Genomic DNA, 27,012 nt, shown 5'->3' on the forward strand with positions numbered 1-27,012 from the left:
ATCCTCCCATTTCTTCGGGAGGGTGTGTGGATGTGCTCGATAGACCTCCATGATGCGTATTACCACATCAAAATGGACAAATGCTCCAGGAGTCTCCGTCGCTTCTGGCTGGGAGCCGATCATTACCAATTCAGAGCCCTGCCATTCGGTCTTTCGATGGCCCCCAGAGTGTTCACGAAATGCCTAGCAGTGGTGACAGCTCATCTGAGACTTCAGGGATTCCAGGTGTTTTCGTATCTAGATGATTGGCTCCTCTCCGCTCCCACCACGCACCTCCTGGTCAGGGCCCTTCGCTACACTCTAGCACTAGCAGAGTTTCTGGGCATCACCATTCACTGAGAAAATTCCAACCTTCAGCCCACACAATTGGAATTTATAGGGGCAGTATTCAACACTCAAGTCTAGTCTTTCTTCCCCCTCACAGGCTTCAGAGATTAAGGGCACAAGTCCAAGTGATACTGTGTCGAAGGAAGATATCTGCAAGGGAAGTTCTTCAGGCTCTGGGGTTTATGGCGGTGGCCATCCCTATTGTTCCTTTAGCCAGATTACATATGAGACTACTACAATGGCTCCTGTCCCAGTGGATATCCAGTCTTCATCCCCTGAGCTCACAGATTCTCATCAGCAACTCCTGCAAACAAGATCTCCTCTGGTGGATGAGTACAGATGAAAGTCTTCAGTGTCGTCCCTTCCAGGCTCCCCAACCCAGTGCCATGGTGACCACGAACGCTTCCCTGATAGGGTGGGGGGGTAGCCACTTCCAGAGAATGTCAGTCCAAGGCATGTGGTCCAGCATAGAGGTCAACTTGCATATCAATGTCCTGGAGTTAAGAGCTATGCTACTGGTGTTGCAAGCATGCCATCCGCTCATTCCATCAGGAACGATTGCTATCCAGTCGGACATGTCAGTCATCTGGTACATAAATAGGGAGGGACCAAATCCTATTCCCTATGTCCCGAGGCCATGAGAATCTGGCATTGGGCGATAGCTTTCAACCGCAACGCATATCCCAGGAAGCTCCAACGTGATTGCGGACAAGCTGAGCAGATGCATCCTCCATCCTCACGACTGGTCTCTCAGAGCATGACGGCAGAAATCTTCAGCCGCTGGAGCCAGCCATGCTGCAACCTTTTTGCTTCCCCCTCAAACAAGAAATGCAGCAGCTACTTTGCCCTCTTTCCCCCTCACGGGGAATCACTGAGAGACGCTTTGACTCACGATTGGCCCACGGGTCTCCTCTATGCTTATCCTCTGGTACCTCTGATACCCCTTTTTTCAAGGAAAGCTATTTGGTTGAGAAGAAAAGTGATCCTCATTGCCTCTTTTTGGCCTCATTAGGTGTGGTTTCCCTTCCTCCATCACCTGTTACAACCTTCTTGGATCCTGGACACTCATCAGGACCTCATTTCTCACCCACGAGGGCCGACTCCCCCAAATCTATCCACTCTCAAGCTGACGGCTTCTCCACTTCCATTAGTTGCCAGGCAGGAAACCATCTCCTCATCTGTCTGTGATATTATTCTGGCCTCCCATAAACCATTCACCAAAAAACTTTACAGGGACAAATGGAAAAGATTCTCTATCTGGTCACATAATCGGATGCTAAATTAGTTTTCAACTTCTGTAGCTACTGTCCTTCACTATCTTTCTGAGTTGCTTGTCAATGGTGCATCAGCTTCCACCATTTGAGTCCATTTAGCAGCTATTTCCAACTTCCATAATGGTTCAGATGGAGTCCCACTTATTTCCACCCAACTTTGCAAGACCTTTCTCAAGGAGAATTTTCCATAGCAGACCTATCAGGCAGCCGGTGGAGGCATGGAATCTCTCCTAGGTTCTCCAGTCTCTCTCTACCCTATTTTGAACCTTCTGCAACATGTGATCTAAGATTCCTGTCATGGAAATCCTTGTTTTTGGTGGCGTCACTTCAGCCAGACGAATGTCTGAGTTGCAAGCCTTATGCATCAAGAGCCCCTATCTGATCTTCCATAAGGACAGAGTATCACTTCGTACTATTCCATCCTTTCTCCCAAAGGTGGTTTCCGACTTCTGTATTATCCAGTCCATTGAACTCCCTGTATTCTTTCCAAATTATTCAAACAAGGGAGAATACTGTCTGCATTAATTGGATGTTTATAGACAACTGCGTTTCTACCTGGACAGAACTAAGTCCTTTTGCAAGTCGGACCAACTTTTCATTTCCTTTTCTGGTCCTAGAATGGGGTGTGCAGCATCTAATGTTATTTTGTCAAAATGGCTCAGGGATTGCATTACCTTCTCATATTCGTTTACAAATGAATCTAAGCCTGCTCAAATCAAAGCTCACTCAACTTGGGCTATTGCAGCATCTGTTGCCTTCCACTCCAGGGCCTCCATGGATGACATCTGTGCAGCAGCCCTTTGGGCTAAACCCCATACCTTCATCAAGCATTACAAATTGGATCTGATCTCCAGGGGAAGAGTGACCTTGGGCTCAATGATTCTCAGGAATTTTCTTCCATAAGGGCCACCCAGGTTCTCCAAGTAGCTTGGGATTCTGTCCCATCAGTGAGGAATAGGAAGAAGATTAACTTTAGATAAAGAAGTTGTCTTACCATAACGTTCCATCTGAGTTGTTGATGATCTTCCAGTCATCACACCCTCCCACCGGTGGCTCCTGGTAGATCTTCTGGGTCTTTGTGGTGTTTCAAGGTTTCTGCGCAGAGATGGCCTCTGACTTTGTTTCTTCTATATGTTGCATGCAAACTCTATATGAGGTACCTGAGTGAAGGGCATTGTAGGTAGCAGCTTAGCTCGAGAGTTTTTGGTGCACGTGAGCTTGGTATAAGGCCGACTCTGTTCCGGGGGCTCGGAACCGAACCCATCAGTGATGACTGGAAAATTATCAACAACTCAGATGGAACGTTATGGTAAGACATAACTTCTTTTTTCCTTGAAGAGTGATGGCCATTAACTGCAGCAACATAGTAGTAGTAGTAATATGGCATATTAGTAAGCAAGGAGAGGGGCTTATTCCTACCCCATTTGTTGAGAGACATTGAGATTGTAGGAGTAGACCATGTCTTTATTTGGATTTCTGGAGGTTGCTGCCATTGTTGAAGTCAACTCCCCTAGGAGATTGTCAGAACAGTTGATGTGAATGGCTCCTTAGCTGAACATCAGTGAAATGACTCTTGCCAATGGTTGGATCCTTAATGTGTCCTATGTTTGTCTCTGATCAGTGAAGTGTAGTGACCTCACTTCCCTGATTTCCCCTTCTGGGACAGCAGTTCCAAACCATCTTAGTCAAGGGGTGCCTTCAGGTCTCCTTTATGCATTTCCTGCCTTTCATCTGTTCCCAGGTTTGTACATAAAACTGAGTTAAGCAGGCTAAGGTTATTCTGTTAGCCATATGTTTTTACCATGACAAGTCAGTTTCACCTTACTTTGGTCTCACCTTCTGGAGAAGCATCTCAGATTGAAGCCCTTTAGAGAACCTAGCCTTGCTAGCTCACCCATCCAGCAAGCCTTACCCCAACCTACACTCCACATACTTGGTTTCTATAATTCTGATGATGGCTTGGGGACATTGCTTATCTTGACAGGGTCGTTCTAATACCAGGAAATGCATAGAGGTGCATCTTTTGGTCAAGGTCTTTGAAAAAAGATTGAATCCCTTTTCATCTCGAGTTCCTGTAATCGCTTTCTACCTTTCACAGATTTTTGGCTTAGGATTTAAGATATGCTTACATCAAAGATCACATGGCTGTACTCTCTAATTTCCTCTTAGGTTTTCATTATTCTTATTTGGCCTCACTGAAGGTTTGTAAGCCTTTAAGGGTGTCTTTCTGTTGTCAGACCACCATTTAGGAAGCCGTTTCTACTGTGGGCACTGTTATTTTAGGAACATTCGTTACTTTCAGCACCCCTTTGAGCAGGCCTTTAGAGTTGAGTTGAACTTTCTTTCCTGGAAAGCCCTGTCCTTGGTAGCCATCACTTTGGATATTCATCCTCCATACCTAGCCTTCCACAATGACAAGGTGGCTCTGCAAAACAATCCTACCTTTATGCTAAATATCACTACTCTAATTTTAATTGCTCTGTTAATCTTTCAGAAATTATTTCGATCTTACATTAAAAGGTAGCATTTATTGTACTGCATGATGTCATTTGGAATTAGGATTTGAGTTTTACCTGTGTACAACAAGAGACTTGTGTGGGTACTTGCGTATTATCACAACCAGATTTTCGCAGTTGTGAAATGCGCATACCACCACAGATAGGAGTGCCTGAATCTGTTTTTTGTAAATGTTTACTACTGGCCAAAAAACTTCTCGTCGTGTTTAGGAGTTGAGGAGTGTGTTCATGTTTTTGTGCATTAAACACGCATGCTACAGTTTATATGGCTACTATAGTTTGGATTGCAGTGACCAGGGGAGCAGTCTGTGCAAACAGTGTAGTTACTCATTCCATTATTTGGGTGCGACCCTAGAAGACAGTTAAGTTAGTTGAGTGCTTCTGGGCAGACTTGGCAAGTTCTTGTAGGAACTTGAACCATTCACACAGCTTGCAAATGAGTTAAGCCTGACTGCTACCATTAACCACTGCCAGAGGTAGAAACTCCTTCACACAAGGAACTGATGGAAAATACAGCTCTAGTGATATCTTAACCAGTCTAGTAAGGAAAGTAAGTTATTCATGTAAAAGGGCTAAATGTTCAAATGTAACTGAAAATTACCCAAAAGCACACAGGGTAGATTTAACAAGATCCTTTGGAAAATAGAAGAGCCATTCAGAAAGAAGAAGTAAACAAAGGAGTTATGCCTACTCAGTACAAGTAATTAAGATCAGCCCACTCCCAGCATCACACACTTCCACATAATCATACAAGGGCACACATTATAGCACATTTCTACAATCGTGATGACCATATTTCAGGATCATTAACCAACCACTATTGCCATTCAAAATCTGGTTGCTATAATGTGCAAGTACCCTTGTGTGCTATTCTTTAAGCAACATGGACATATTCAAGTCTGCCTTAGCAAGGTGGTGGTCTGATTGCATCTCATGTTTCAAAGATGAATAATAAGGTGTTGCCAGTTGAGTGAATGACTCATTTAACTGGAGGCTGTAGGTACTTCACAGGCTTTTTTTCAGCAATACCTTTTGGATGACATATGCTCAACTGTAGTATGGGTTTCTCTTAACACTTGCGTAAAAGCTAATAAGCTGAATATAGTCTTCAGGTTTTGGTCCACATTTTGGCCCAGAATTTGGCCAATCCTTTCATGAAGTCATGCATGTACATTTGCTGAGGAATTCTGTTATAGTGATTGAGAAGAATGAACCAGGCGGTTGTATTCAGAAGTTATGCTGTTGCCATAGATTTGCATGATTGTGGCTCATCCTCTTCTTGTCGTTCTCCGACCTGGCGGCGGGGGGGGGGGGGTCCTCTAGGGAAAGGTTTTATTGAATTATTGAAATTGATTGCTATGTGTTCTGCTTATGATCTGCTTACTCCACTTATGAAGAAAGATGGTGATGCTAATGTCAATAGGAGGAAAGGGGAGGGGCTGAAGTTTGGGAAAATTTTATTAGTACAGAACAAACTAACATAGGAACTTGATTTAGTAAGTCCCTGCTTTGACCGTCATAGCAGTGGTTGTCAGGAATTGATTTTATTTAGTAAAGTTAATTGACAAAGGAATATTACCAAGGTCTAAAGACACAATAGCTTCCTTGCACTCCGCATTGATCAGAACAGTTGTATAGTATCCTCTTCAGGGTGGGTCTTGCTAAACCCATTTCAAATGATTGGAACAACCCAAACAGTTCTTAATAAAAAGGATCATAAACCTAACGTCAAGTGAGGCTGGAAGCTCTATCCTTTTGTTCGTTGTGTTAGACTTTTGAAGGGAGATGTCTGTCTTGCCATGCTATTAGAGATGCAGTTGTCTGGACCTCTTCTATCTCTGCAAGTCCAGAGACCCCATTAGTATTAGTACCAGGGACCTATATCTTAACTGGCAGATAAGACACTATGAAGGGTCAGGGTTATAACTCAGGACATTCCAAATCGCTGGAATAAATGTCCTCTGCATGTTAAGCAGTATGATTCATTATCTTCCTTTAAACGTAACTTGGATGACAGGATAGATGTCAAAAAATTTACTCTGGGATTGACTGGTATGACCATCCTGGTGAAATGAGATGTAGCTTGCAGCTTGAAAGTGGGTGCCTGCAAAGCATAAATGGTCAGAAAGTTCAGTAGCCTTAGAATAGATATGAAAAATCTGTAAAGAAAGCTGACACTTCAGTCTTAATTGTTGTTACCACCTGCCAGTCTTTGCGAGGGATGGTCTCTCATAGGATCATAGGAGATTACTAGGCTATTGGCCTTGAGGCCCTTATAAGCTTAGCCAAGAGTTTAGCCCATGTTTAGACAAATCAGTACCTTATGCCCCTGTCCAGCAGGGACATGGGTGGAATTCCAGGGGTATATTTTCTGTTTCCCATCCAGTTATAAAGGTTGCGCTTAAAAAGGGGTAAAGAGGTACTTTGCTTGATGTGGAGAGGTAGTCTATCCCATAGATGGGGGGAGTCTCTGGGACACAAATCTGTCCTGCCAACAAGTCTTGTTGATGTCACAGATCAGGTTGAGGCTGAGTGCGTGCGGGTTACTCGAGTGGAGGTTGACTTTCGGATATGCAGCAGTCCCATCAAGGTGGGGTCTTTGATCACCTTGTGTGCCAGACAGAGGTCACCTCTGAGGAGTCTGTATGAAACTGAGTGAGGAGAGGGCTAGGGCTTTTAGCCTATCTTTGTATGTTTGATGTTTGAGACCCTGGATTCTTCTAATGAGGAACCTCTGTGGTCTCTCCAGCTACTGCATGTGCTTTGCGTGGTTCATGCCGAAAGGGGCGTTGTACCCAACAATGGTCCTTATAAGGGAAGAATACAGGGATGGTATGACCTCCTTGTGCCTGGATGAGATACCCTTACTTATGAGGTGGGCCATTTAGAAGGCTTTCAGTACAATGGAAGCAACATGGTGGTCAAAAGTCAGGTTACTATCAAGCTGGGAGCCCAAATCCCTCACGACTGATTGCGTGCTTAGGACATTATTAATGTGGTAATTTGTGGGAACATCACTCTCCCCAAAGGGGATGATGTATCTTTTGTTCAGCTTAAGGCCGCCTTTCTAGCACCAGTCATTTGTCTGAATGAGACCCTCTTGGAGGATGTCCACATCACTAGGGGAACTGATGACGGCACCCAGCTTCCTGTCATCTGCAAACTTGGTCAGCCATAGCCCACTGGTTTTGGCCTGAACCTCAGAAATGTATATCCCAAATTATGGAGGCCCCAAGACCGAAGCCTGGGGTACGCAGCTGTTACCGGTATACTGCTTGAGGTGGCTTCTCCTATTTTGACTACATGGGTTCTATCAGTGAGACAGTTTGCTACCCATCTGGTAACATATGGATTGATGCCTAGTTGAGAGAGTTTATTATGCCCGAATGGGGAATAATGTCAAAGGCTTTGGCCAGGTCAGTGTAAGTGGTGTGCACAGTCTTCCCCTCGTCCATGGCTTTGGTGACTGTTTCAAAGAAGTTGACCAAATTTAGCAGACATAATTTCCCCTTGACGAAGCCAAACTGTGTGGGATCAAGTGTTTGGAGGTTGTCAATGTCCTTGTTAATGAGGTCCATGACAATCTGTTCCATGGTCTTGCAGATCAGGCTAGTTAGGCTGATGGGGATTATAATTTCCTGGATCGGTAGACGTTACGCCTTTGTGTAAAGGGATGATAGTGGCTGTCCTCTCAGCTGGGATGAAGTCAGTACTCAGGTTTTGGTTGAATAGGGTGCCAAATGGTCCTGCAAGTTCCTGCCTGAGTTCACATAGGATGCAGCCTGGGATGTTATCGGGTCCCATGGAGGACGTATTTTTTGCCTTTGACAGAGCAGTGATGACCTGTTCCTTGGGTATAAGGGGAAGAGAGCAGGGACTGGAGTGTCCTCATTTACTGATGGGGAGGGGGGGCAGAGGGGTAAAGTTTATGCAATCTGTCAGCCAGCAAGTTTGCTGTATCTGCAGCATTTGTATATGTGGTGTCCTTGACCACCAGTTCTGAACAGATCTGGGTGCTTCCTTTGAGGTTGTGGACATATGTGAAGAAGGCCTTATGATTGTCCCTAGTAGATGTGGCCAATTTGGACTTAGTTTGCTTTTTAGGAATTTACTAATGCTCTTATTGGCTTATTCAGGCCAAAGAGACATTGCTTCCAATTGGGCACCTGGTCTTTCTTGGTCTTGGACAGCAATTGTTTCCTTTTGTTATAGATTTTATTTATTGCAGCTATCCACCAGACAGATTTACTCTTCATTGCGGAGGATGATGTAGTCCTGTCTGGTATTCCTGATTCCATGCATCTGTATAAATGTAAAGTGCTTTGGTGTAGTTTTGGATATTAGTGCCAGTTCTTAGAGTGGGAGGGGTCTATGAAGCTGTTTATGCCATCCCTCAGGAGGCTGTAATCAGCTTTGGAGAAGTTTTTGTCTGGTCCTAGCTAGAGGGTGGTTGGGGTGAGATGGTGACTTCTAAAGTGACCGCTTTCTGGTCTGATCTTACCAGGGAGGATGAATACTATAGAGATGCTGCAGTGGTTACTCATATTGGTTAATACCAAGTCCAAGATATTATCACCTCTTGTGGAGTTATCGACTAGCTCTTCCAAGGAATTTGCATTGACAAAATCAAGGAATCCCTGGGCATGTGTGTTCTGGCATGAGTAGTTCTTCCAGTCTATGTTTGGGAAGTTAGTCACCCAGGATCAAGGTAAAGGGTTGAATCTTGATAGATTCAGACAGGTCCCAATAGGGGGATTGGGCATCTTGAGTCAGATTTGGGGGCTGGTAGCTATCTGTGATCTGCATAGGGGTCTTGTCAATGGTTAACTGCACCTGGAGTGCCTCCTGTGCCATCATACTATTTGACCAGCCTGGAGGTGTGTCTTTAATGTACATTGAAACTCCACTCCTTTGGCTTTACTGCCCACAGTTTGGGGTCTGAATGAATGATAGGATGAGTAACCAGGTAAGGCTGGGGTGCTCTCTCTAGCTTTGAACCAGGTTTCTGTGACTGCACAGATGTCAGCATTTTCCAGGGTTGTGAATGCTTGCATTGAGTGCAGTTTCATGTTTAGACTCCAAGCATTTAACAGCATGACCTTTAATTTGTGTTTTGTTGAAATTTTTATGTTGATATTTTTAACCTTATCAGTTTGCCTAAAAGAAGGCACTATAGGGGAGGCAAGAGCATTTGCCAGAATCCTGAAGCCCAGGTGAGACAGATGCAGGCAATCTCTGGCAAAGCATCGTGGTCTCTTGATCATATCTTCCAGGCTGTCGGGTACTGGATCCCCCTGGAATGACACCAAAAACTAAGCCAATTGTTAGTCAATCATTTCTGTTTGTATTGAGGCATCATTCTGGGTGATGGCAGAATGCTGCTTAAGGCTAGGGACATACCTGCCTGGGACACACAATCAGCGAGCTCAAGCATGTCTCTCTCCATATAGTCCAGAGAGGTACATCTCAAGTCATTCACACTCCAACATGGAGTATGGAAGAGTCACAACAGTACCTGTTGAGATGTTGAGAGACTTGAGTGCGTATGTGATACTGTGGATTCTAGCACCTGACAGACAGCTAACTGTAACTTTCTCCTTATCCAGCCTGGTGAGAGGCACATCTGTGTGTCTCACAATGGAGTCTCTTATGACTAATATGTTTGGTTTATGGTGAAGCCTTAGTGGCTGTGAGGCACGTGTGTGGACTGTGCGTGGTATGTGTTGTAGAGGGTTGTGTGTAGATCACATGTGTTTTTGCCTCAGAGGTCTACTTTGTTTGGGCATGTTTATGTGGAGAACTTCTGCATAGGTAGGTGTGTTGTGTAGGTGTTGGGTGGTGGTTGTGTAGTGATTATGTTGACAACCTTTTCGGTGCCAGATATAGTGGCTTGAGTGGGAGAGAGCTTAGACTCTGCACATTTGTGTCCTGGGGACGACGACGACAAAATGACAAATGTCCTGAGATTTTAGGACAAAAAATATTTCATACATTTTCTTTAATAGTTGCATAAAACAGTTTTGTATCTGAAGCATCTAAATGTTATATGAAATAGCATAAGCAATTCAAGTGCTATAAGAGCTTTTATTTGTACAAAAAATGATGTTCTGTACTTTGCACTGGCTGTGGGTATGTTTTGTCTTGCAAAACCTCATGTTTCAACAAGAAGTCCCACTTTGAGCATTTGAAAAGGTGGCAACCCTAGAGTATGAACCATCTCCTTGCAGATATATATTAATAGTAGATGCATAACTTTTAAGAGTTTATAGCCTTATAATCATAATATACCATTTTGAAAACCATCTGTTTAGACATTTCAGTTCTCACTAAACTAGTTTTGTCATCCACCTTCAAAGGACTTAAGAATGATAGTGCCCATTTGCTGTCCTGCAATTGTGACAGTGTCCATTTTTTCTTTTATGTGAATCTTAATTCTTTGAGCAAATCAGGATTATCTTGAACTGTAATTTATTTTCTCAGCTGTTTCATGTACTTGTCAAAAGGTGCCCTTTTCTACCACTTCAAGACTTCATGGAAGGCAGACAGCAATTGTCATTCTGCACCTGTCATAGCTTATTTTGTATGAACCAAGTTATTTGAGTGCAAGTAACCATACATTCCCATTAAAAATGCCAAGTAGAAGTGGGCAAGCAGTCCTTTTTCAAGGACTTTATCTTATTGAGCACATTTTCCTCTCATTGCCCTTGAGGAAGGTCTTTGCGTGGTACACACCTGATTCTTGTATGATTCTGCAAATTATCATAATGCTGTTGGAATGCATAGGCATGTTAAATAAGTTCCCTAATTTTCTACAAATCTTCTGTAGTTTTTCTAGTTCTGTAAATGGCATTCCTGTGTTTCTCTCTGTGAATTAGTGGGCATTACATTTTCCATTTTGAAAACTGACAGCAATTCCCAGCAAAACATCTGATCTGAAGTAGGGACTTCATTTGTCAGCAACCTTTGGGTCTTGGATCCGACTTCGGATCCGAGCCGGCAACTTATTTTACAGCTTATGGATCCGAGCTCCTAGCTCCTCCCATCACCCATAATCCCCTGCCAACCCTGATTGACCTCCGATCTAGTTTGCCGCTCTTAGTAGAGGGAGCTGGATTTTGAGCTCCTGGCGATTTACCAGATAAGTGGTTAAAATCTTGTAAAATTAGAGAGTTTTTCTAAGTTTGCTAAACAGTGTGTGTGATTTATGTTTCCCTTTTGATATTTTCTTAATTTTTAGTGTAATCCCTCCCCTCGCTGGTTCGTAGAGTGTGTGTGTGTGTTGCTTGTGTTTTTGGGGCCTAGTGTGATTGTGTAGCTTACGTTAATTTTTTATGTCAGAGGTCCCAAAACCCATTTTTTCCAAGTGCACCGAGTGTGGCCATAAGCTTTCACCGGCGGATGGCCACACTCGGTGTGTTCGGTGCCTTGGGGTTGAACACCTGTCCTCTGGTTGTGCCATTTGCACGGCGTTCAACCCCAGGGCACTGAAAGAACGGAGGTCGAAGCTGATCCTGGTGGGACTTTTGCCCCCGGATTCGACTTCGGCCTCCACCGCTCCCATGGCACCTCCTCAGCCTTCGGTGGTGTCCACTCCTGCCCCCCTTCCCCCGGCCGGGATTCAAGCTCCCACTAAGGCGCCGGAGGACAGGGAGGCCAGAAGGGAGAAAAGGAGGGAGAAGCACCACAAGCGGCGGGCCGAGGCCTCCGCTTTGCCCCCCCCCCCCCAGCTAAGCGGGCTTCTCCCTCCACGGCTTCCAGGTCCCCTCCCCCTCAGATCTGATCCCCTTGCTTTTCCCTGGGACTCGAGGAGGAGGAGACCCGATCTCCTTCGAGGTCATCGATGTGGCATTCCCGGCCCGCCTCGGTGGCCTCGTCAAGATCTACTTAGTATTTCTGATGCAGACTTGGACCGGATGATGAGAAGGGTCATCCAGGCCCAGCTGCAGATGGGAGTGCTCTTGCCTCCTCCCCCCCCCCTTTGGGGGGGGGAGCTCGACATCTTTTTTTGCCCCGATAGCTCCTTCTCCGACCCGCTTCCCGGGTTCAGAGCGCTTGGAGCCGGGCAACATTGGAGCCGGGGGTGGATCGGCGCCGACAGTACTGGGTACTTCGGATCCGACCCTGCCCTCGAGTCTGTCTGATCCGACCTCTTGGAGCCGTGGGCCGAGCTTCGGATCTGAGGGATTCAGTGTGCCTTCGGCTCCGTCCAGGTCGGGGCACATGGGTCCTTCGGATCCAGTAGCCTCTGCGCCAGTTCCGATCCCTTCATCGGATCCGAGTGTGAGACGGCTTTCGGATCCCAGGGAGATTGGCTCCCCCTCGGCCTACGATGTAGTGGAGAGGGCTCTGTGAGAGCATCCGGACCCCCAGTCCTTGCATCGGCTCCACCCTGCACTCCCTCTCTGCTGGGTCAGGCTTCCATCACCCGGCCACAGGGACAGTCTTCTTCGATGTCCCAGGTTGTTCCACTGGAACAGGATATTGCTGGTGAGACCTCCTCGGACAGTCCCCCCGAGGAAGTGCCTCGCAAGCATAAGTGTAAGAGGAGACACATGGACTCCCCCCGAGTCCTTAACAGAGGACACGGACTTGGATGAAGGGGAAGGCTCCCCAGTGTCACCCCCTGAGGATGTCTCCTTTGGAGACATCATGGAAATGCTCAGGATCGGGGGGGGGTGGTCTGCCCCCAAGGCTTCCTCTGACGAGTCCATGTTCCTGGAGGCATTCGAAGCAGGCCCGTCTACCTCTTGGGTGTCTTCTCCGGCCGATCCCCTGGTGGACCTTATCACCACCAGGGCGTGGAAGGAGCCGGACACTGTGGAGCCAGTCCCCAAACGCCCGGATAGAATTTTGAGTCCCCCTGCAGACCGGTCCCATTGGAGCAAGGGTCCCCCCGTAGATGCCATGTTGATGGCGGCAGCCACAAAGAGGGAATTAGCTCAGGAGAGCCCATCGGTCCATCCACCGAGCAAGGAGTCCCGCTCGATGGATCGCCTCGGGAAGTGGGTATTTAGTTCAGCGACCTTCTCAGTAAGGTCCCGGAACTGCATGGCACATGTCATCAGGATGCAGCGAGATCTTTTCAAAGAATATGCTGCCCCCCCCAGAGTCCATGTCGGCGGAGGACAAGCAGTTGTACTCCACTCGTATGGCCACTGTAAGATCAGTTTCAAATACCTCTATGCGGCTTTTGTCCCACGCCACAGAGGGAACCACTAGAGCCAACGGAGCGTGTGTAGTCATGAGACGTTAGGCCTGGCTCTGACATTGTGACTTCGCGGAGCCCTTTAAGGCGTCCTTTGCGAATGCCCTCTTTGATGGTTCTGCCTTGTTTGGCAAGACCGTTCGAGACACTTGTCCAGAGTGAAAAGGATGGGAAGACGTTGTCTGCCATCGGAGTCCGCTTCTCTGCTCCCCAGAGGTCCTTCTCCAAGAACCAAAAGAGGCAGAAGAAGATGTGGTTTTGGAAATTGCAACATTCCCTTCCTGCTCCGGACAACCAGTCCTTCCGTGGCAGAGGAGGACAGGGAGGATGCCGCCCTAGAGGCAGAGGGGCCCCGAGAAATTTTGGGTCCAGAGAAACTTTCTCTGATCAGCCCACGCAGCAGCCCTGAGGGGTTGCCCGACTTCTCCACTCTGGAGGCAGTCGTCGGGCGCTTCTCGAAGCACCTGGCGGCTTGGGAGTCCATTATGTCAGATCGCTGGGTGCTTCGTATCATATCCAGAGGTTACAAAATCCCACTGCACCATGTCCCCAGACTCAAAAACCTCCCCGATGTACCACCCGATCAGAGGGAGGCAGGGCAGCTGCAGAAATTCAGCAGCTGCTAGGAAAAAAGAGCCATCCAGCCCGTCCCCCCAGATCAACTCGGATTAGGATTTTACTCCAGGTTCTTTCTGGTGCCAAAAAAGACGGGGGACTTGAGACCGATTCTTGACCTTTCACTCTTGAACCTTTCAGTAACCAAAGAAAAATTCCGGATGGTCACCCTTCAATCCATTCTCCCCCTCTTGCGGGAGAGCGACTGGATGTGCTCAATAGACCTCAAGGATGCGTACTTCCACATTTTAATGGACAAGATGATCCAGGAGGTTTCTCCACTTCCGGCTGGGAGCCAGTCACTATCAGTTCAGGGTCCTTCCCTTTTGTCTCACCACAGCCCCCAGGGTGTTTCCAAAGTATTAGCAGTGATAGCGGCCCACCTGAGACTCCAGGGAATGCAGGTCTTCCCGTACCTGGACAACTGGCTCCTGTCCGCCCCAAGGCATCTACTCTGCACAGCCAGGAATCACCTTCTCCAGCTAGCTCCCCATCTAGGCATTACGATCAACCTGGACAAATCCTCCCTTGCTCCAACACAAGTGATAGATTTCATAGGGGCCAAACTAGATACGAGAAGTCTGCGAGCGTTCCTCACTTCGGAGCGACTTCAAATCCTGAGACTTCATGTGCGGGCCATCCTCCAATTAAAAGCCCCACCGGCGGAATTGGTCCTGAGGGCGCTAGGCTCCATGGCAGCAGCAGTAACTCTTTTTCTATACGCTCGTCTGAATATGAGGGTGCTACAGTGGACCCTTTTAGTCCAATGGTCCTTTCAGTCTCTCCCCCTCAACCATCCTATCTCACTCAGGGCTTGCAGGAGGGCCCTCTTATGGTGGCTCCAGTCTCCGGACCTCCATACGGGACGACCCTTCTGCACGCCGCCTCCCCACGCCACGGTGACCACGGACGCCTCTCGCCTTGGGTGGGGGGGGGGGCATTGCTCAGGTAGAACGGTCCAAGGCACGTGGAACGACACAGAGACCTCCTTGCATATCAATGTTCTGGAGATGAGGGCAGTGCTGTTGGCATTGCAAGCACTTCAGAACCTTCTCCCCTTAGGAACTATTGCGATACAGACGGACAACATATCAGTTGTCTGGTACATCAACAAACGGGGGGGGGGACCAGGTCCTACCCTCTTTGTCGAGAGGCCATGAGGGTGTGGGAATGGGCGATCTCCACCAACCCCTTCCTTATCGCAACGCACATTCCGGGACGGTCCAACATTCTGGCGGACAAGCTCAGCCGCACTATTCTTTCCCCTTACGAGTGGTCTCTCAATTCTCAGGTAGCGAAGCGGATTTTTGCCGAAGGGGAGCAACCCTGTTGCGATCTTTTTGCCACTCCCTCAAACACGAAATGCTCCAGCTTCTTCGCTCTGATTCCCCTCGGGAAGCCCGAGGCAGCTCTAGTGCATGCTTGGCCTCCCGGTCTACTTTATGCCTATCCTCCTCTACCCCTGATGCTGAAACTGATACAGAAAGCCTCTCTGTTGGGGAGCAGAATGATCCTCATTGCCCCATTCTGGCCTCGTCAGACTTGGTTCCCTTACCTGTGGTCTCATCTGGTGAATCCTCCCTGGATTCTGGATCCCATTCCGGATCTAATATCCCATCCCTTAGTCCTACCGACCCCGAATCTGGACAACCTGAAGCTGACAGTTTGGCTGCTCCAGTTCCACTCTTAGTCAGGACTCCCGGCATCTCTTCACCAGTTAAAGCCATCCTGGTGGCAGCACATAAACCTTCCACTAGAAGAGTCTATCGCAGTAAATGGAAGCGTTTTTTCATCTGGGCGGAACACCATAATATAGATCCCTTCACGGCTTCGTTGCCATCCGTCTTGGATTTCTTCACCGGACTCTCTCAACGGGGAGCTAGCTGTTCTACGGTCAAGGTTCAATTGGCAGCCATTTCTCATTACTATGTGGGACACGAGTGAGGTCCCTTGATGACTGCGAGATTATGTAAAACCTTCCTCAAGGGTACCTTCCTGCTCAGGCTTCCTGTCAAGGAAGCTGTACCCCCTTGGGGATCTATCATTAGTCCTTCAAGCCTTGACTGCCCCTCCCTTTGAACCAGCTGCCTCAGCCGAACTTAAATATCTTTCCTGGAAAACGGCATTCCTTGTCGCCATCACTTCAGCGAAAAGAGTTTCCGAGCTTCAGGCCCTTTGTGCGAAACCTCCCTACTTGATTTTTCATCAGGATAGAGTGTACCTCAGGACCAATCCCTCCTTTCTTCCTAAGGTGGCCTCAGAAACCAATATCAATCAGTCCATTAACCTGCCAGTTTTCTTCCCTAAGTACCAGAACAAAGGAGAATACAAGCTGCATTCCTTAGACGTGCACAGACAACTGCGCTTCTACATTCATAGGACTGCTGGTCACAGACAATCTGATCAGTTGTTCATTTCCTTTGCCAAATTCAATCTGGGTAAAGCTGTTTCTAAGGTCACCTTATCACGATGGATTTCACAGTGTATTCTTCTGGCCTATGAAACTTCGGGGAGGCCCGCACCTCGGGGAGTACGGGCGCATTCTACTCGCTCCATATCTACTTCTGCTGCCTTTAGATCTAGAGTATCTTTGGATGATATTTGCTCTGCAGCCACTTGGGCCTCTTCTCATACCTTTATCAGCCATTATAAGCTGGACGTTATTTCCAGAGGGAGAGCATCCTTTGGCTCCGCAGTGCTCGGGAACATCCTTCCATGATGGCCTCCCAAGATTCAGGTAGCTGGGGACTCTGTCCCAAAGGTTGCTGACAAATGAAGTCCCTACTTCAGATTAAGAAGTTATGTACTCACCATAACATTCCATCTGAGTAGGTGACTTAATTTGTCTGCAACCATCCCCCCACCTTCCCCCTGGCCTTCAGAAGTCTATTCTTTAATGTCCTTTCTTGGTCCCTTTCGGGACACTTTTGGTCTGAGACTTGGTATAAGAGCAAACTTGATCTGAGGTCAGTCAGGGTTGGCAGGGGATTATGGGTGAGAGGAGGAGCTTGGATCCATAAGCTGTAAAATAAGTTACCGGCTCGGATCCGAAGTCGGCTCCAAGACCCAAAGGTTGCAGACAAATGAAGTCACCTACTCAGATGGAACGTTATGGTGAGTACATAACTTCTTATCAATCACAAGCTGAAATCAGAATACCTTTAGGTTTGTGCCATGGCCCATTTCTGTTTGTGTGTGTAGTATCTTCTTCTTAAATCTATGCATGCACATACACACTCATAGGTGTGCATGCATGTTGATGTACAGGCACAGGCTAATAACTTGAAGCATTAATGAAATGTGTAATTAAACATTCAAACCTGTATAAATGCCAAAGACCTCAAAGTAAAGTGAAGTGTATTTTTTTTCATTTATTGTGTTTTAGTAAGTAGCTAACCTGTCTGCCTTAATGTTTCTTCTCATTAAAAAAGATATTGGGATTTCTACTTCAGGGGCAGAGAGCTGCAACTAATCTTAACCTTGGTGTGCAGGATGCTGATGTTGGTATTCATGACTTGTGACTATTTTTATTCCAAGTGATTAGTAGGAGGAGAAGAGGGGGAAGGCATGACCGAAGGCAGGAAGAGAGGAGAAAGGCTAGGACTGTGGTAGTGAGGGCCAGAACTTTGAATGTTGGCAGTATGACTGGTATAGGGAGAAAGATAGCCGATATGGACAGAAGGAAGGTTTGTATATTGCGTGTGCAAGAGACCAGATGGAAGGGGAGTAAGGCTAGGTGTATCGGAGGTGGGTTCAAATTGTTTGATCATGGTGTGGATGGGAGGAGAAATGGCATAGGAGTAATCCTGAAGGAACAGTATGCTAAGAGTGTTTTGGAGGTGAAAAGGGTATCTGATAGAGTGATGTTTATGAAGCTGGAAATTGATGGTGTAATGATGAATGTTAGTGCATATGCTCCACAAGCTAGGTGTGCGATGGATGAGAGAGAAAAATTTTGGAGCGAGTTGGATGAAGTGGTGATGACTGTACCCAAGGGTGAGAGAGTGGTGATTGCAGCAGATTTCAATGGGCATGTTGGTGAAGGGAACAGAGGGGATGAGGAAGTGATGGGGTAGGTATGGTGTTAAGCAAGGAATGCAGAAGGTCAGATGGTAGTGGATTTTGCGAAAAGGATGGACATGGCTGTGATGAATACATATTTTAACGAGGGAGGAGCAGAGGGTGACATACAAGAGTGGAGGAAGATGAACACAGGTGGATAATATCTTATGTAGGAGGGCCAGTTTGAAGGAGATTCGAGACTGTAAAGTATTGACCGGGGAAAGTGTAGTTAGGCAGCATAGGATGGTGGTTTGTAGGATGACTGTGATCAAGAAGAGGAGGAGGAGTGTAAGGGCAGCACCAAGGATCAAATGGTGGAAATTGAAAAAGGGCAATTGTGAGGTGGAGTTCTGGGAAGAGTTAAGACAGGCACTGGGTGGCAGTGAAGAGTTACCAAATAGCTGGGTAACTACAGCAGAGCTAGTAAGGAAGACTGCTAGAAAGGTGCTTGGTATGACATTTGGACAGAGGAAGGACGACAAGGAGACATGGTGGTAGAATGAGGAAGTACAGGAGAGTATACAGAGATAGAGTTTGGCAAAGAAGTGAGATTGTCAGAGAGATGAAGAAAGTAGACAAGAGTATAAGGAGATAAGGTGCATGGCAAAGAGAGAGGTGGTGAAGACTAAGGATAAGGCATATGAAGAGTTGTATGAAAGGTTGGACACTAAGGAGGGATTAACGGACCTGTAGTGATTGGCTAGACAGAGGGACCGAGCTAGGAAAGATGTACAACAGGTAAAGGTGTGATAAAGGATAATGAGGGAAACATACAATCGAGGAGAGTGTGTTGAGCAGATGGAAGGAGTACTTTGAGGGGTTCATGAATGAAGAGAATGAGAGGGAGAGAAGGTTGGACGATGTGGGGATAGTGAATCATGAAGTGCAATGGATTAGCAAGGAGGAAGGTAAGGATAGCTATGCAGAGGATGAAGAATGGAAAGGCTGTTGGTCCAGATGACATACATGTGGAAGCATGGAGGTGTTTAGGTGAAATGTCAGTGGAGTTTCTAACCAGATTGTTTAATGAAATCTTGGAAAGTGAGAGGATGCCTGAGGAATGGAGAAAGTGTTTTGGTACCGATTTTTAAGAATAAGGGTGATGTGCAGAGCTGTAGTAACTACAGAGAGATTAAATTGATCAGTCACAGCATGAAGTTATGGGAAAGAGTAGTGGAAGCTAGGTTAAGAAGGGACATGATGATTAGTGATCAGCAGTATGGTTTCATGCCAGGAAAGAGCACTACAGATGCGATGTTTGCTCTGAGAGTGTTGATGGAGAAGTACAGAGAAGGTCAGGAGGAGTTGCATTGTGTTTTCTAGACTTGGAGAAAGCATATGACAAGGTGCTTAGAGAGGAGTTGTGGTATTGTATGAGGAAGTCAGGAGTGTCAGAAGTATGTAAGAGTGGTACAGGATATGTATGAGGGTAGTGTGACAGTGGTGAGAGTGACGGATGCATTTTAAGATGGAGGCAGGATTACATCAAGGATCAGCTCTGAGCCCTTTCTTATTTGCAATGGTGATGGACAGGTTGACAGACAAGATCAGACATGAGTACCTGTGGACTATGATGTTTGCAGATGACATTGTGATCTGTAGTGAGAGTAGGGAACAGGTGGAGGAGGCCCTGTAGAGATGGAGATGTGCTCTAGAGAGAAGAGGAATGAAGGTCAGCAAGACTAAGAATGTGTGTGTGAATGAGAGGGAGAATAGAGGAATGGTGAGGATGCAAGGGAGTAGAGGTGGCGAAGGTGTATGAGCTAAAATACTTGGGATCAGTAGTTCAGAGTAATGGTGAGTGTGGAAAAGAGGTGAAGAGAGTACAGGGAGGATGGATTGGGTGGAGAAGAGTGTCAGGAGTGATTTGTGATAACTAGTACCAGTAAGAATGAAAGGGAAGGTCTGCAAGAGGGTAGTGAGACCAGCTATGTTATATGGGTTGGAGACAGTGGCATTGACAAAAAGGCAAGAGTTAGAGCTGGATGTGGCAGAGTTAAAGATGTTAAGATTTGCACTGGATGTGACGAGAATGGACAAGATTAGGATTAAGTATATTAGAGGGTCAGCCCAGGTTGGAAGGTTTGGAGACGAAGCCAGAGAGGCAAGATTATGTTGGGTTGGACATGTGCTGAGGAGGGATGCTGAGTATATTGGGAAAAATATGCTAAGGATGAAGCTACCAGGTAACAGGAAAAGAGGAAGGCCTAAGATGAGGTTTATGGATGTGGTGAGAGAGGACATGCCGGTGGTTGGTATGACAGAGGACAGGAAGAAATGGAAACAGATGATCCGCTGTGGCGACCCCTAATGGGAGCAGCTGAAAGAAGATGTTGATGAAGTAAGTAGGACTTTCTACTGGTTGCTCCCACAACAGAAGTCCATCTCAAATATGCTGGTGATCAGTTGTTCATTTTATTCCTATTTTGAGTGATGTACAGTTGCATTATATTGGCTGGCACATTGTATTTCCTAAAAAATGTCATGTCATGACCGTGATTGTTCTTACAGAATTCCATAGCCAGTCCAAAGTCTGCAAACCTTTAAATTCAAGCCTGCCATGTCTGAGATTAAGCTGCAGGTAGTGAGATAAATTAATGTAAAGTTTTTCATTGGTGGAAGTGACAGCTACTATTGAAAGCAGAATACAGCCAGATAAGTCACTGTCTTTTTGTATTTACCACATGAACACTTTTCTGCTGTTTTTCCTGTAAATTAAACCTGAATGGGATCCACTCACATTGGCATGCTTTGTGGTTGCATGGTATGGTAAGAAGCTTCAGTTTTCAATTGTGTGTTGTAGTTATAAAGTTGAATTTGTGCAGTCTTTATTGCTTCATGGGTTTTGTAAAATTTCATACCTACACATTTTAAAGTTGAAATTAATTCACTTTATTTTTTGTAGTATTGCAGTAAGTTTACTTGGGTTTAAACAGCAGTGGTTGCTTTTTTTTTTTTTTTAAATTTTTGCCAGTACCTATAGATACTGTCAGAGATGCCCTGGATTTAGTGATGGAAGAACTTGGTGAAAATGAAGCTATTGAAAATGGTGAAGTACGTTCTTACAGGAATGAAGCTGTTCCACTTTTAGACATTGTTGGGCAAAAAATAAAGCATTCTACTCCTTCTCCAACCAAGCTGAGCTCTTCACCAAGTAAAAGTTACAAGGTATGTTTTAGATGTCTAATTAGTATTGTTCATCTTGTAGGAAAAAAAGGTCCAGCTATTTGATAGGTTGTCTGGTGTAGTTGTTATGCTAGGTGTGGAAGTAAGATTTTAATCATCAGGGCAGTCTTTTTGTGCAGAGTTAGCCAGCCAGCAAGCAGATGGCAGCTTTTTAATTTGAAACCCATTTAAGCTTCCGCCCACTTCTGACCTTATTTGGAATTCACTCTTATTTGTGATATCAGAGCAACACTTATAAAGGAGGAGCCTCAGTTTTTTTCTCTGTAGTATCAAACTCAGGTAGCCAGTTTCAACTTTCTCAGGTTACAGCTTTGGTTTTCATGCAAGTCCAAACATTTCTTGAAGGATTTGTATTGAAAGCATCCGTTTTCATATTTTAATTTGATGAATTTATTTTGATTTTTTTTCACAGTCTTAGAATAGAAATGGCATTTTAAAATGGTGTTTGGAGTTGACTAAATTCTGATCTCCCCCTCAAACACTTCGCACATATTGCTTGGAGAGAGAAAAAAAATGTTTTAAGGTAAATTGCAAAATTTATGTGAATTTATACTAAAGAGCAAAGGTTATCTGAGAGGCTGTCATTGGTAGTGATGGAAAAGCATCAGACCTTTTAAAAAATTCTTTAGAAAATTATTTTGATCTCTTGAATGAGGAGTACCATTGATTGAAATTTGATGGTCTTTCAATCTTGGAATATGGATAATTCCACAATGATGTCCAATCAAACCTCTGTCTAAGACTCCTCTGTAGAAGCAAAGCTCCTTTTGGTGTATCCTATGTTACTGAATTAATATATCAGTGCATTGATTACACTGATGTAGGATGACAAGTTTCCTTTGTCCAGTGAATGATTTTGAAAGAGAATCATGACATTTGGTCGTTTGATCTGTTGCATCTCAGTTATACTGATTATAGTGTTACCAGATGCTAGAATTTCTACAGTTGTCCTTAGTGGCCCCTTCTAAAGGTGGTTCTAGGAGTGGCTTAGGAAGTACTGAGAAGAGCCTTTACCTATGATGAATAATTAAGACCATTCATATGGCTTGCTCACCCTCTTCATGGTATATCTATAATTTTTGGAAATAAAGACCTGGCTAGTTTGTGGGCGCAGGCAAACTTGTTCATGACCTTTTTTTCTCTGAGTAGTGCTGAGGGCCAACTAGGTAACTCCATGATTTAACCACCTGGAGTATTCTGCATGACATAAATGAAGTAGAGAGAGACACCAGTTTCACATAGGCTGCTTTATCATTGTATGTTTTAGGCTGCAGTAGTTAGAGTAGACATATGATATCTGTTCAGACCTCCTGATAAATTCTAGAGTTCCGAAGTATATTAATGCTATGTCCATGTGTTGTAAATCAATTTTCAGAAGTTAGATTCTCCATTTTTAGTAAAATGGGATTATTACATGCATGTAGTCATTTTGACAATACGTGTATATATGTTAATGTTGCATTTCTGGCAGTGTGTTAATTTTGAAAGCCTATTGCTGTATTGTGAATGTTTTCAGATGCAATCGCACTTCAGTATTTACAGTACTTTTGGCACCTGCTTGCCAGAGAGGTTTTGCTCTGTCAAAAGTTTAAAAATAAGGATATTCAGGGCCTAGATTTCCCTTATCCCTGCAGTATCCAAGGTATCCATTTCAAAATTTTTATTTTCTTTTCAGCATTTGTGACTGGTTCAATTTCTTGTCTCCTTCATAATTTGTTTGCCATCTTGTCAGTTGTTCCTTTTCCACTTTTTGGTGGTTGCTTTCTTCACAGATGGAAATCCAAGAAAGCCCTTACACTTCATTATTGTCTCTACTTTATCAAAGCTAATCACCCAGGGAGATAGTGTGGTTTAACAAATGTTAAATTGGGCATAGTACTCTGATTAGTGTACTGCTTAAAGCGTGCGTGTTGTTAACTGAGCACGCTCTACCTAAGATTCAACCCTGCTGCATCTTTGTTGATAGCCATTTCTCTTATGTTGAAAGCCATTACTTGGCTGCTTTGTAGCGTTGATTTGTACACGTGCTTTTCACTAATGTTAAAGCAGCTCTAGAGCACGCTCTGTAGGCCTAGTGGTGCAGCCTCGGAGTAGCCCTAGTATTCTAGCTCTGGTTGGTCTAATTAACAGTAATTTAGTGCATAACAACACGCTTAGCTGAGAATTGTGCAGATGATCTTTGCTACCTGTTTGAAACGTGTAATTTACTGTTTATGCTTTCCTATGTCTCTTACCAAAACTAAGACTATTCTAAACTAACGACAATAATCCTTCTTTCATTATCTCTACTTTAGATAGCCCCCCAAGCTAAAAACATACCGCGGGCTCCCAACATACCGCCGCCGACCTGAGAAGACCACTCCAAGTGCGAATGCACTACAAAGATTAAACCATCTGTGTTTGAATGTAAAACAAAAAACCTAATAGTTGCTCAAGGTAATGAACCACCCAAGCTAAAAGTGTTTTATACACTGACTTTCTATGAAAAAGAACTTACTTTATATTAACAGCATAAATAAAGTATATATAAACCTGCTGTTATCAACAGCATAAATAAAGTATATATAAACCTGCTGTTAAATACGGTCACCTTAAGACCTAAGGAAATCCCTGTGGTGTAATCCCCGCTACGCTCGGGCTCGCTCCGCGCCCCTCCCTGCCCCCTATTCCCACCCGCCCCCACTACCTCTACATTTATTGGTCATTAAGCCCATCCCCCTTACCACCATCCAATTACAACTGTCCCTTACCCTGTACCACTCCCCTCCACTTCTCCACCAGTCTTCACTACAAAGTCTACTTCTTCAGTCCGCCCACCCCTTTTTCCCTCCCACTGTCACTCCCTCCTCCCTCCTCCTTGCTCTGTTACACACCAATTTGTAACAAGGTAGTTCCCCCGGCTAATACCACTTACCAACCCCCCACCATGGATAAAAACGCTCTTAGTACCTTCCCCCTCACAACATTACTACTTATCTTATCCTATCTGGTAACTAGGTACGAAACCCTAGACCCAGCAGGCGCCTACTTCCCTAAGGATCAGACCTCCCTGCACTCCCATGACACCTCCAATCTCATTCAACCCTCTCATCACCCTGCTATTAATGCGTGCTCCAACAGTATCCACCCTACTCTCTGTTACCCGAAAACATCCTCAACAAGGGAACATCTTAAACTACTAATGAAACTCCAAAGAATACTTGATTATTTAAAAAAATCCATAACAAAAGATGGTGATATCCACCCTAACCCAGGCCCCACCATTAACACTGACCCAAACCCCCTGAATGCTGCTAGAAGCCTAGCAGGCTCCCTACGTATGCTTCACCTTAATCTAAGAAGTATTAATAACAAAGTACACAACTTGCATGCTCTGCTTGCAACCCACTCCCCTGACATCATGTGTCTCTCAGAAACTTGGCTCAAACCCAGCACTAAGGATGAGGAAATCATCCCACCTGGGTATAACATCCTCAGAGCCGACAGAACTACTAGAAAGGGTGGTGGAATAGCTGTCATGTTCAAGAACTCCTTGAATATCACTAGGAATCCACTCCAACCTCCAAAAGTCCATAACCAGGAATTGCTTGCTCTAAAACTATCCCTAAACAACCAAAAAAGTATTAATCTTATAGTCATCTATTTCCCTCCAGGCAACAATGCTGAATACTTAGAACAAACTCTTAGTTGGCTTTCCAACTTCTATCCCCAGGAAACGATTATTTTAGGAGATGTTAACATCGACTGGTCCCTCCACTCCTCCCAACTAAATCCACTCCCCATTAACTTACATGGATTTTCCCAACTTATTCTTTCCCCCACTAGAATTGGACATGCCCAACAAAAGGAGAGCATCATAGATTGGATCCTTACTAACAAGGATCCTTCCAACTATACCTCAGGGACCCTCCCCAACGACCTTAGCGACCACCTTATCACTTTTATTATTAAACACAAATGCTCAACTACAAACCCCCCCCTAACCAGACTAGTTAGGAACAGCAAGAATTTTGTCCCAGATCAATTTCTTGCAGACCTCTATGCATGTAACTGGTCCATCCTAAAAACTCTACCCTTAGATCAGAGCGTGTCATACTTTAATGACACCTTCCTCAAAATACTTGACTCTCACGCTCCTAAGCGACTCACTAGAACTAAGGAACGTATCGCACCTTGGCTATCTAAAGATACTAAAACTAAAATTAAACTCAGAGATCAGGCCTGGAACAAATGGAGAACCACAAAAACCCCTCTAGATTGCATCAAGTTTCTTCAGCTTAGAAACTCAACCAAAGCAGCCGTTATGTCTGACAAAAAACAATATTTCTGTCATCTCTAAGACAAACATCAAAACAATCCCAAAAAATTCTGGACCGGTTTCAATCACCTCCTCCATCCAGGCAAATCCACTACCCCCACACCCGAAACACTCATGGATAAAGATCCAAGTGAAATAGCTAACTCTTTTAATTCCTTTTTTACTGAGACCATCCAATCCCTCGCCAGTCAGCTTACTTCATCCCCCGTGGCTCCAACCTCAACCAACTACCCCACTCAAACTGCCTTCAACTTACAACCCACCTCCACCTTCTACATTCGTACCCTCCTGAAAAAACTTAAACCAACCACCCTAGCGGCTGACCTGCTCCCAGCCAAATACTTACAAATAGCTTCTGATGCCATAGCCTACCCTGTATCAATCTTAATTAACCGGTCTATCTCTGAAGCCTCCATTCCCTCAATCTGGAAAATCTCGTATATCATTCCTCTCCACAAAGGAGGGTCCTCCACTGACACAACAAACTATAGACCCATAGCCATACTCTCCCCCCTATCTAAAATTTTGGAACGCTGCATTCACAAGCAACTCATTACCCACCTCATACAAAACAACCTCCTGTCCAACACCCAACACGGCTTCCGCCCCCATCATAGCACTACCACGGCTCTCCTCTCCTTTGTTGACTCAATTAACCTCAACCGGAATAACAAATTAATCTCATCTGCGCTTTTTCTAGACCTATCGAAAGCCTTCGATATGGTCAACCACAATCAGCTGCTCCATACACTGGAAACCTTTAATCTTAGCAAAACTACCATAAATTGGTTTAACGCATACCTCTCCGGCAGAAAACAGGCAGTACAGTGGCAAAACAGGATTTCAGACCTACTCCCCACTAACATCGGTGTTCCCCAGGATCTATTCTCGGTCCCCTTCTTTTCTCCCTCTTTATTAATGGTCTACACTCTATCCTCCCTAAAGCCACCTGCATTCAATACGCGGATGACTCCACCCTAATCTGCTCAGACGACTCTCTCACCAAACTCCAAGTCACAACCCAAAACTGCTTTTCAATTGTCGAAAAATGGTTCTCAGATCTAAAACTCCTACTTAATCCAACCAAAACCAAATTGCTTCTATTCTACCCCACCCCAGCTACTTCATACGGAATGGTACCTCCCTATACCCCCACCTCAACCTTCGCTGTGTCCTCTAATAATGGTACCATAATCTATCCTGTTACCCACACCAAACTACTTGGAGTGACAATAGACCACAAACTTAGATTTGACATCCATGTAAACCAGACCATTAAATCACTTAACAAGAAACTTGGGTCCATGTATAAAATAAAGAAATTCTTAACCCCCCACACCAAACTAACCATTGCCCATACCCACCTCCTCTCCACACTCCTCTATGCCTCCCCAATATTCTCCTTCCTTCACAAGAAAGAGCTTAATAAACTATCCACTACCTATAACCACATAGCCAGATTCATTACCGGACTGCCCTACCGCACCCATCACTGCCTAAATCTAAAAA

At 45.2% G+C, this 27,012-nt stretch overlaps 1 protein-coding gene across 1 annotated transcript in view; it reads left to right on the top strand.

Annotated features, from left to right (window-relative positions):
• The window catches only part of LOC122801555 (E3 SUMO-protein ligase RanBP2-like), a 2,328,503-nt gene that overhangs the window by 868,619 nt on the left and 1,432,872 nt on the right, over positions 1 to 27,012 (top strand). Inside the window, exon 10 of the mRNA XM_044070992.1 lies at positions 20,967 to 21,167. Within this exon, the coding sequence (XP_043926927.1) occupies positions 20,967 to 21,167 (201 nt within the window). The remainder of the gene's footprint in view (positions 1 to 20,966; positions 21,168 to 27,012) is intronic.

The sequence above is a fragment of the Protopterus annectens genome, chromosome 5.part0, assembly GCF_019279795.1.
Source record: "Protopterus annectens isolate FY-2018-M chromosome 5.part0, PAN1.0, whole genome shotgun sequence".
Classification (NCBI taxonomy): Eukaryota; Metazoa; Chordata; order Ceratodontiformes; family Protopteridae; genus Protopterus; species Protopterus annectens.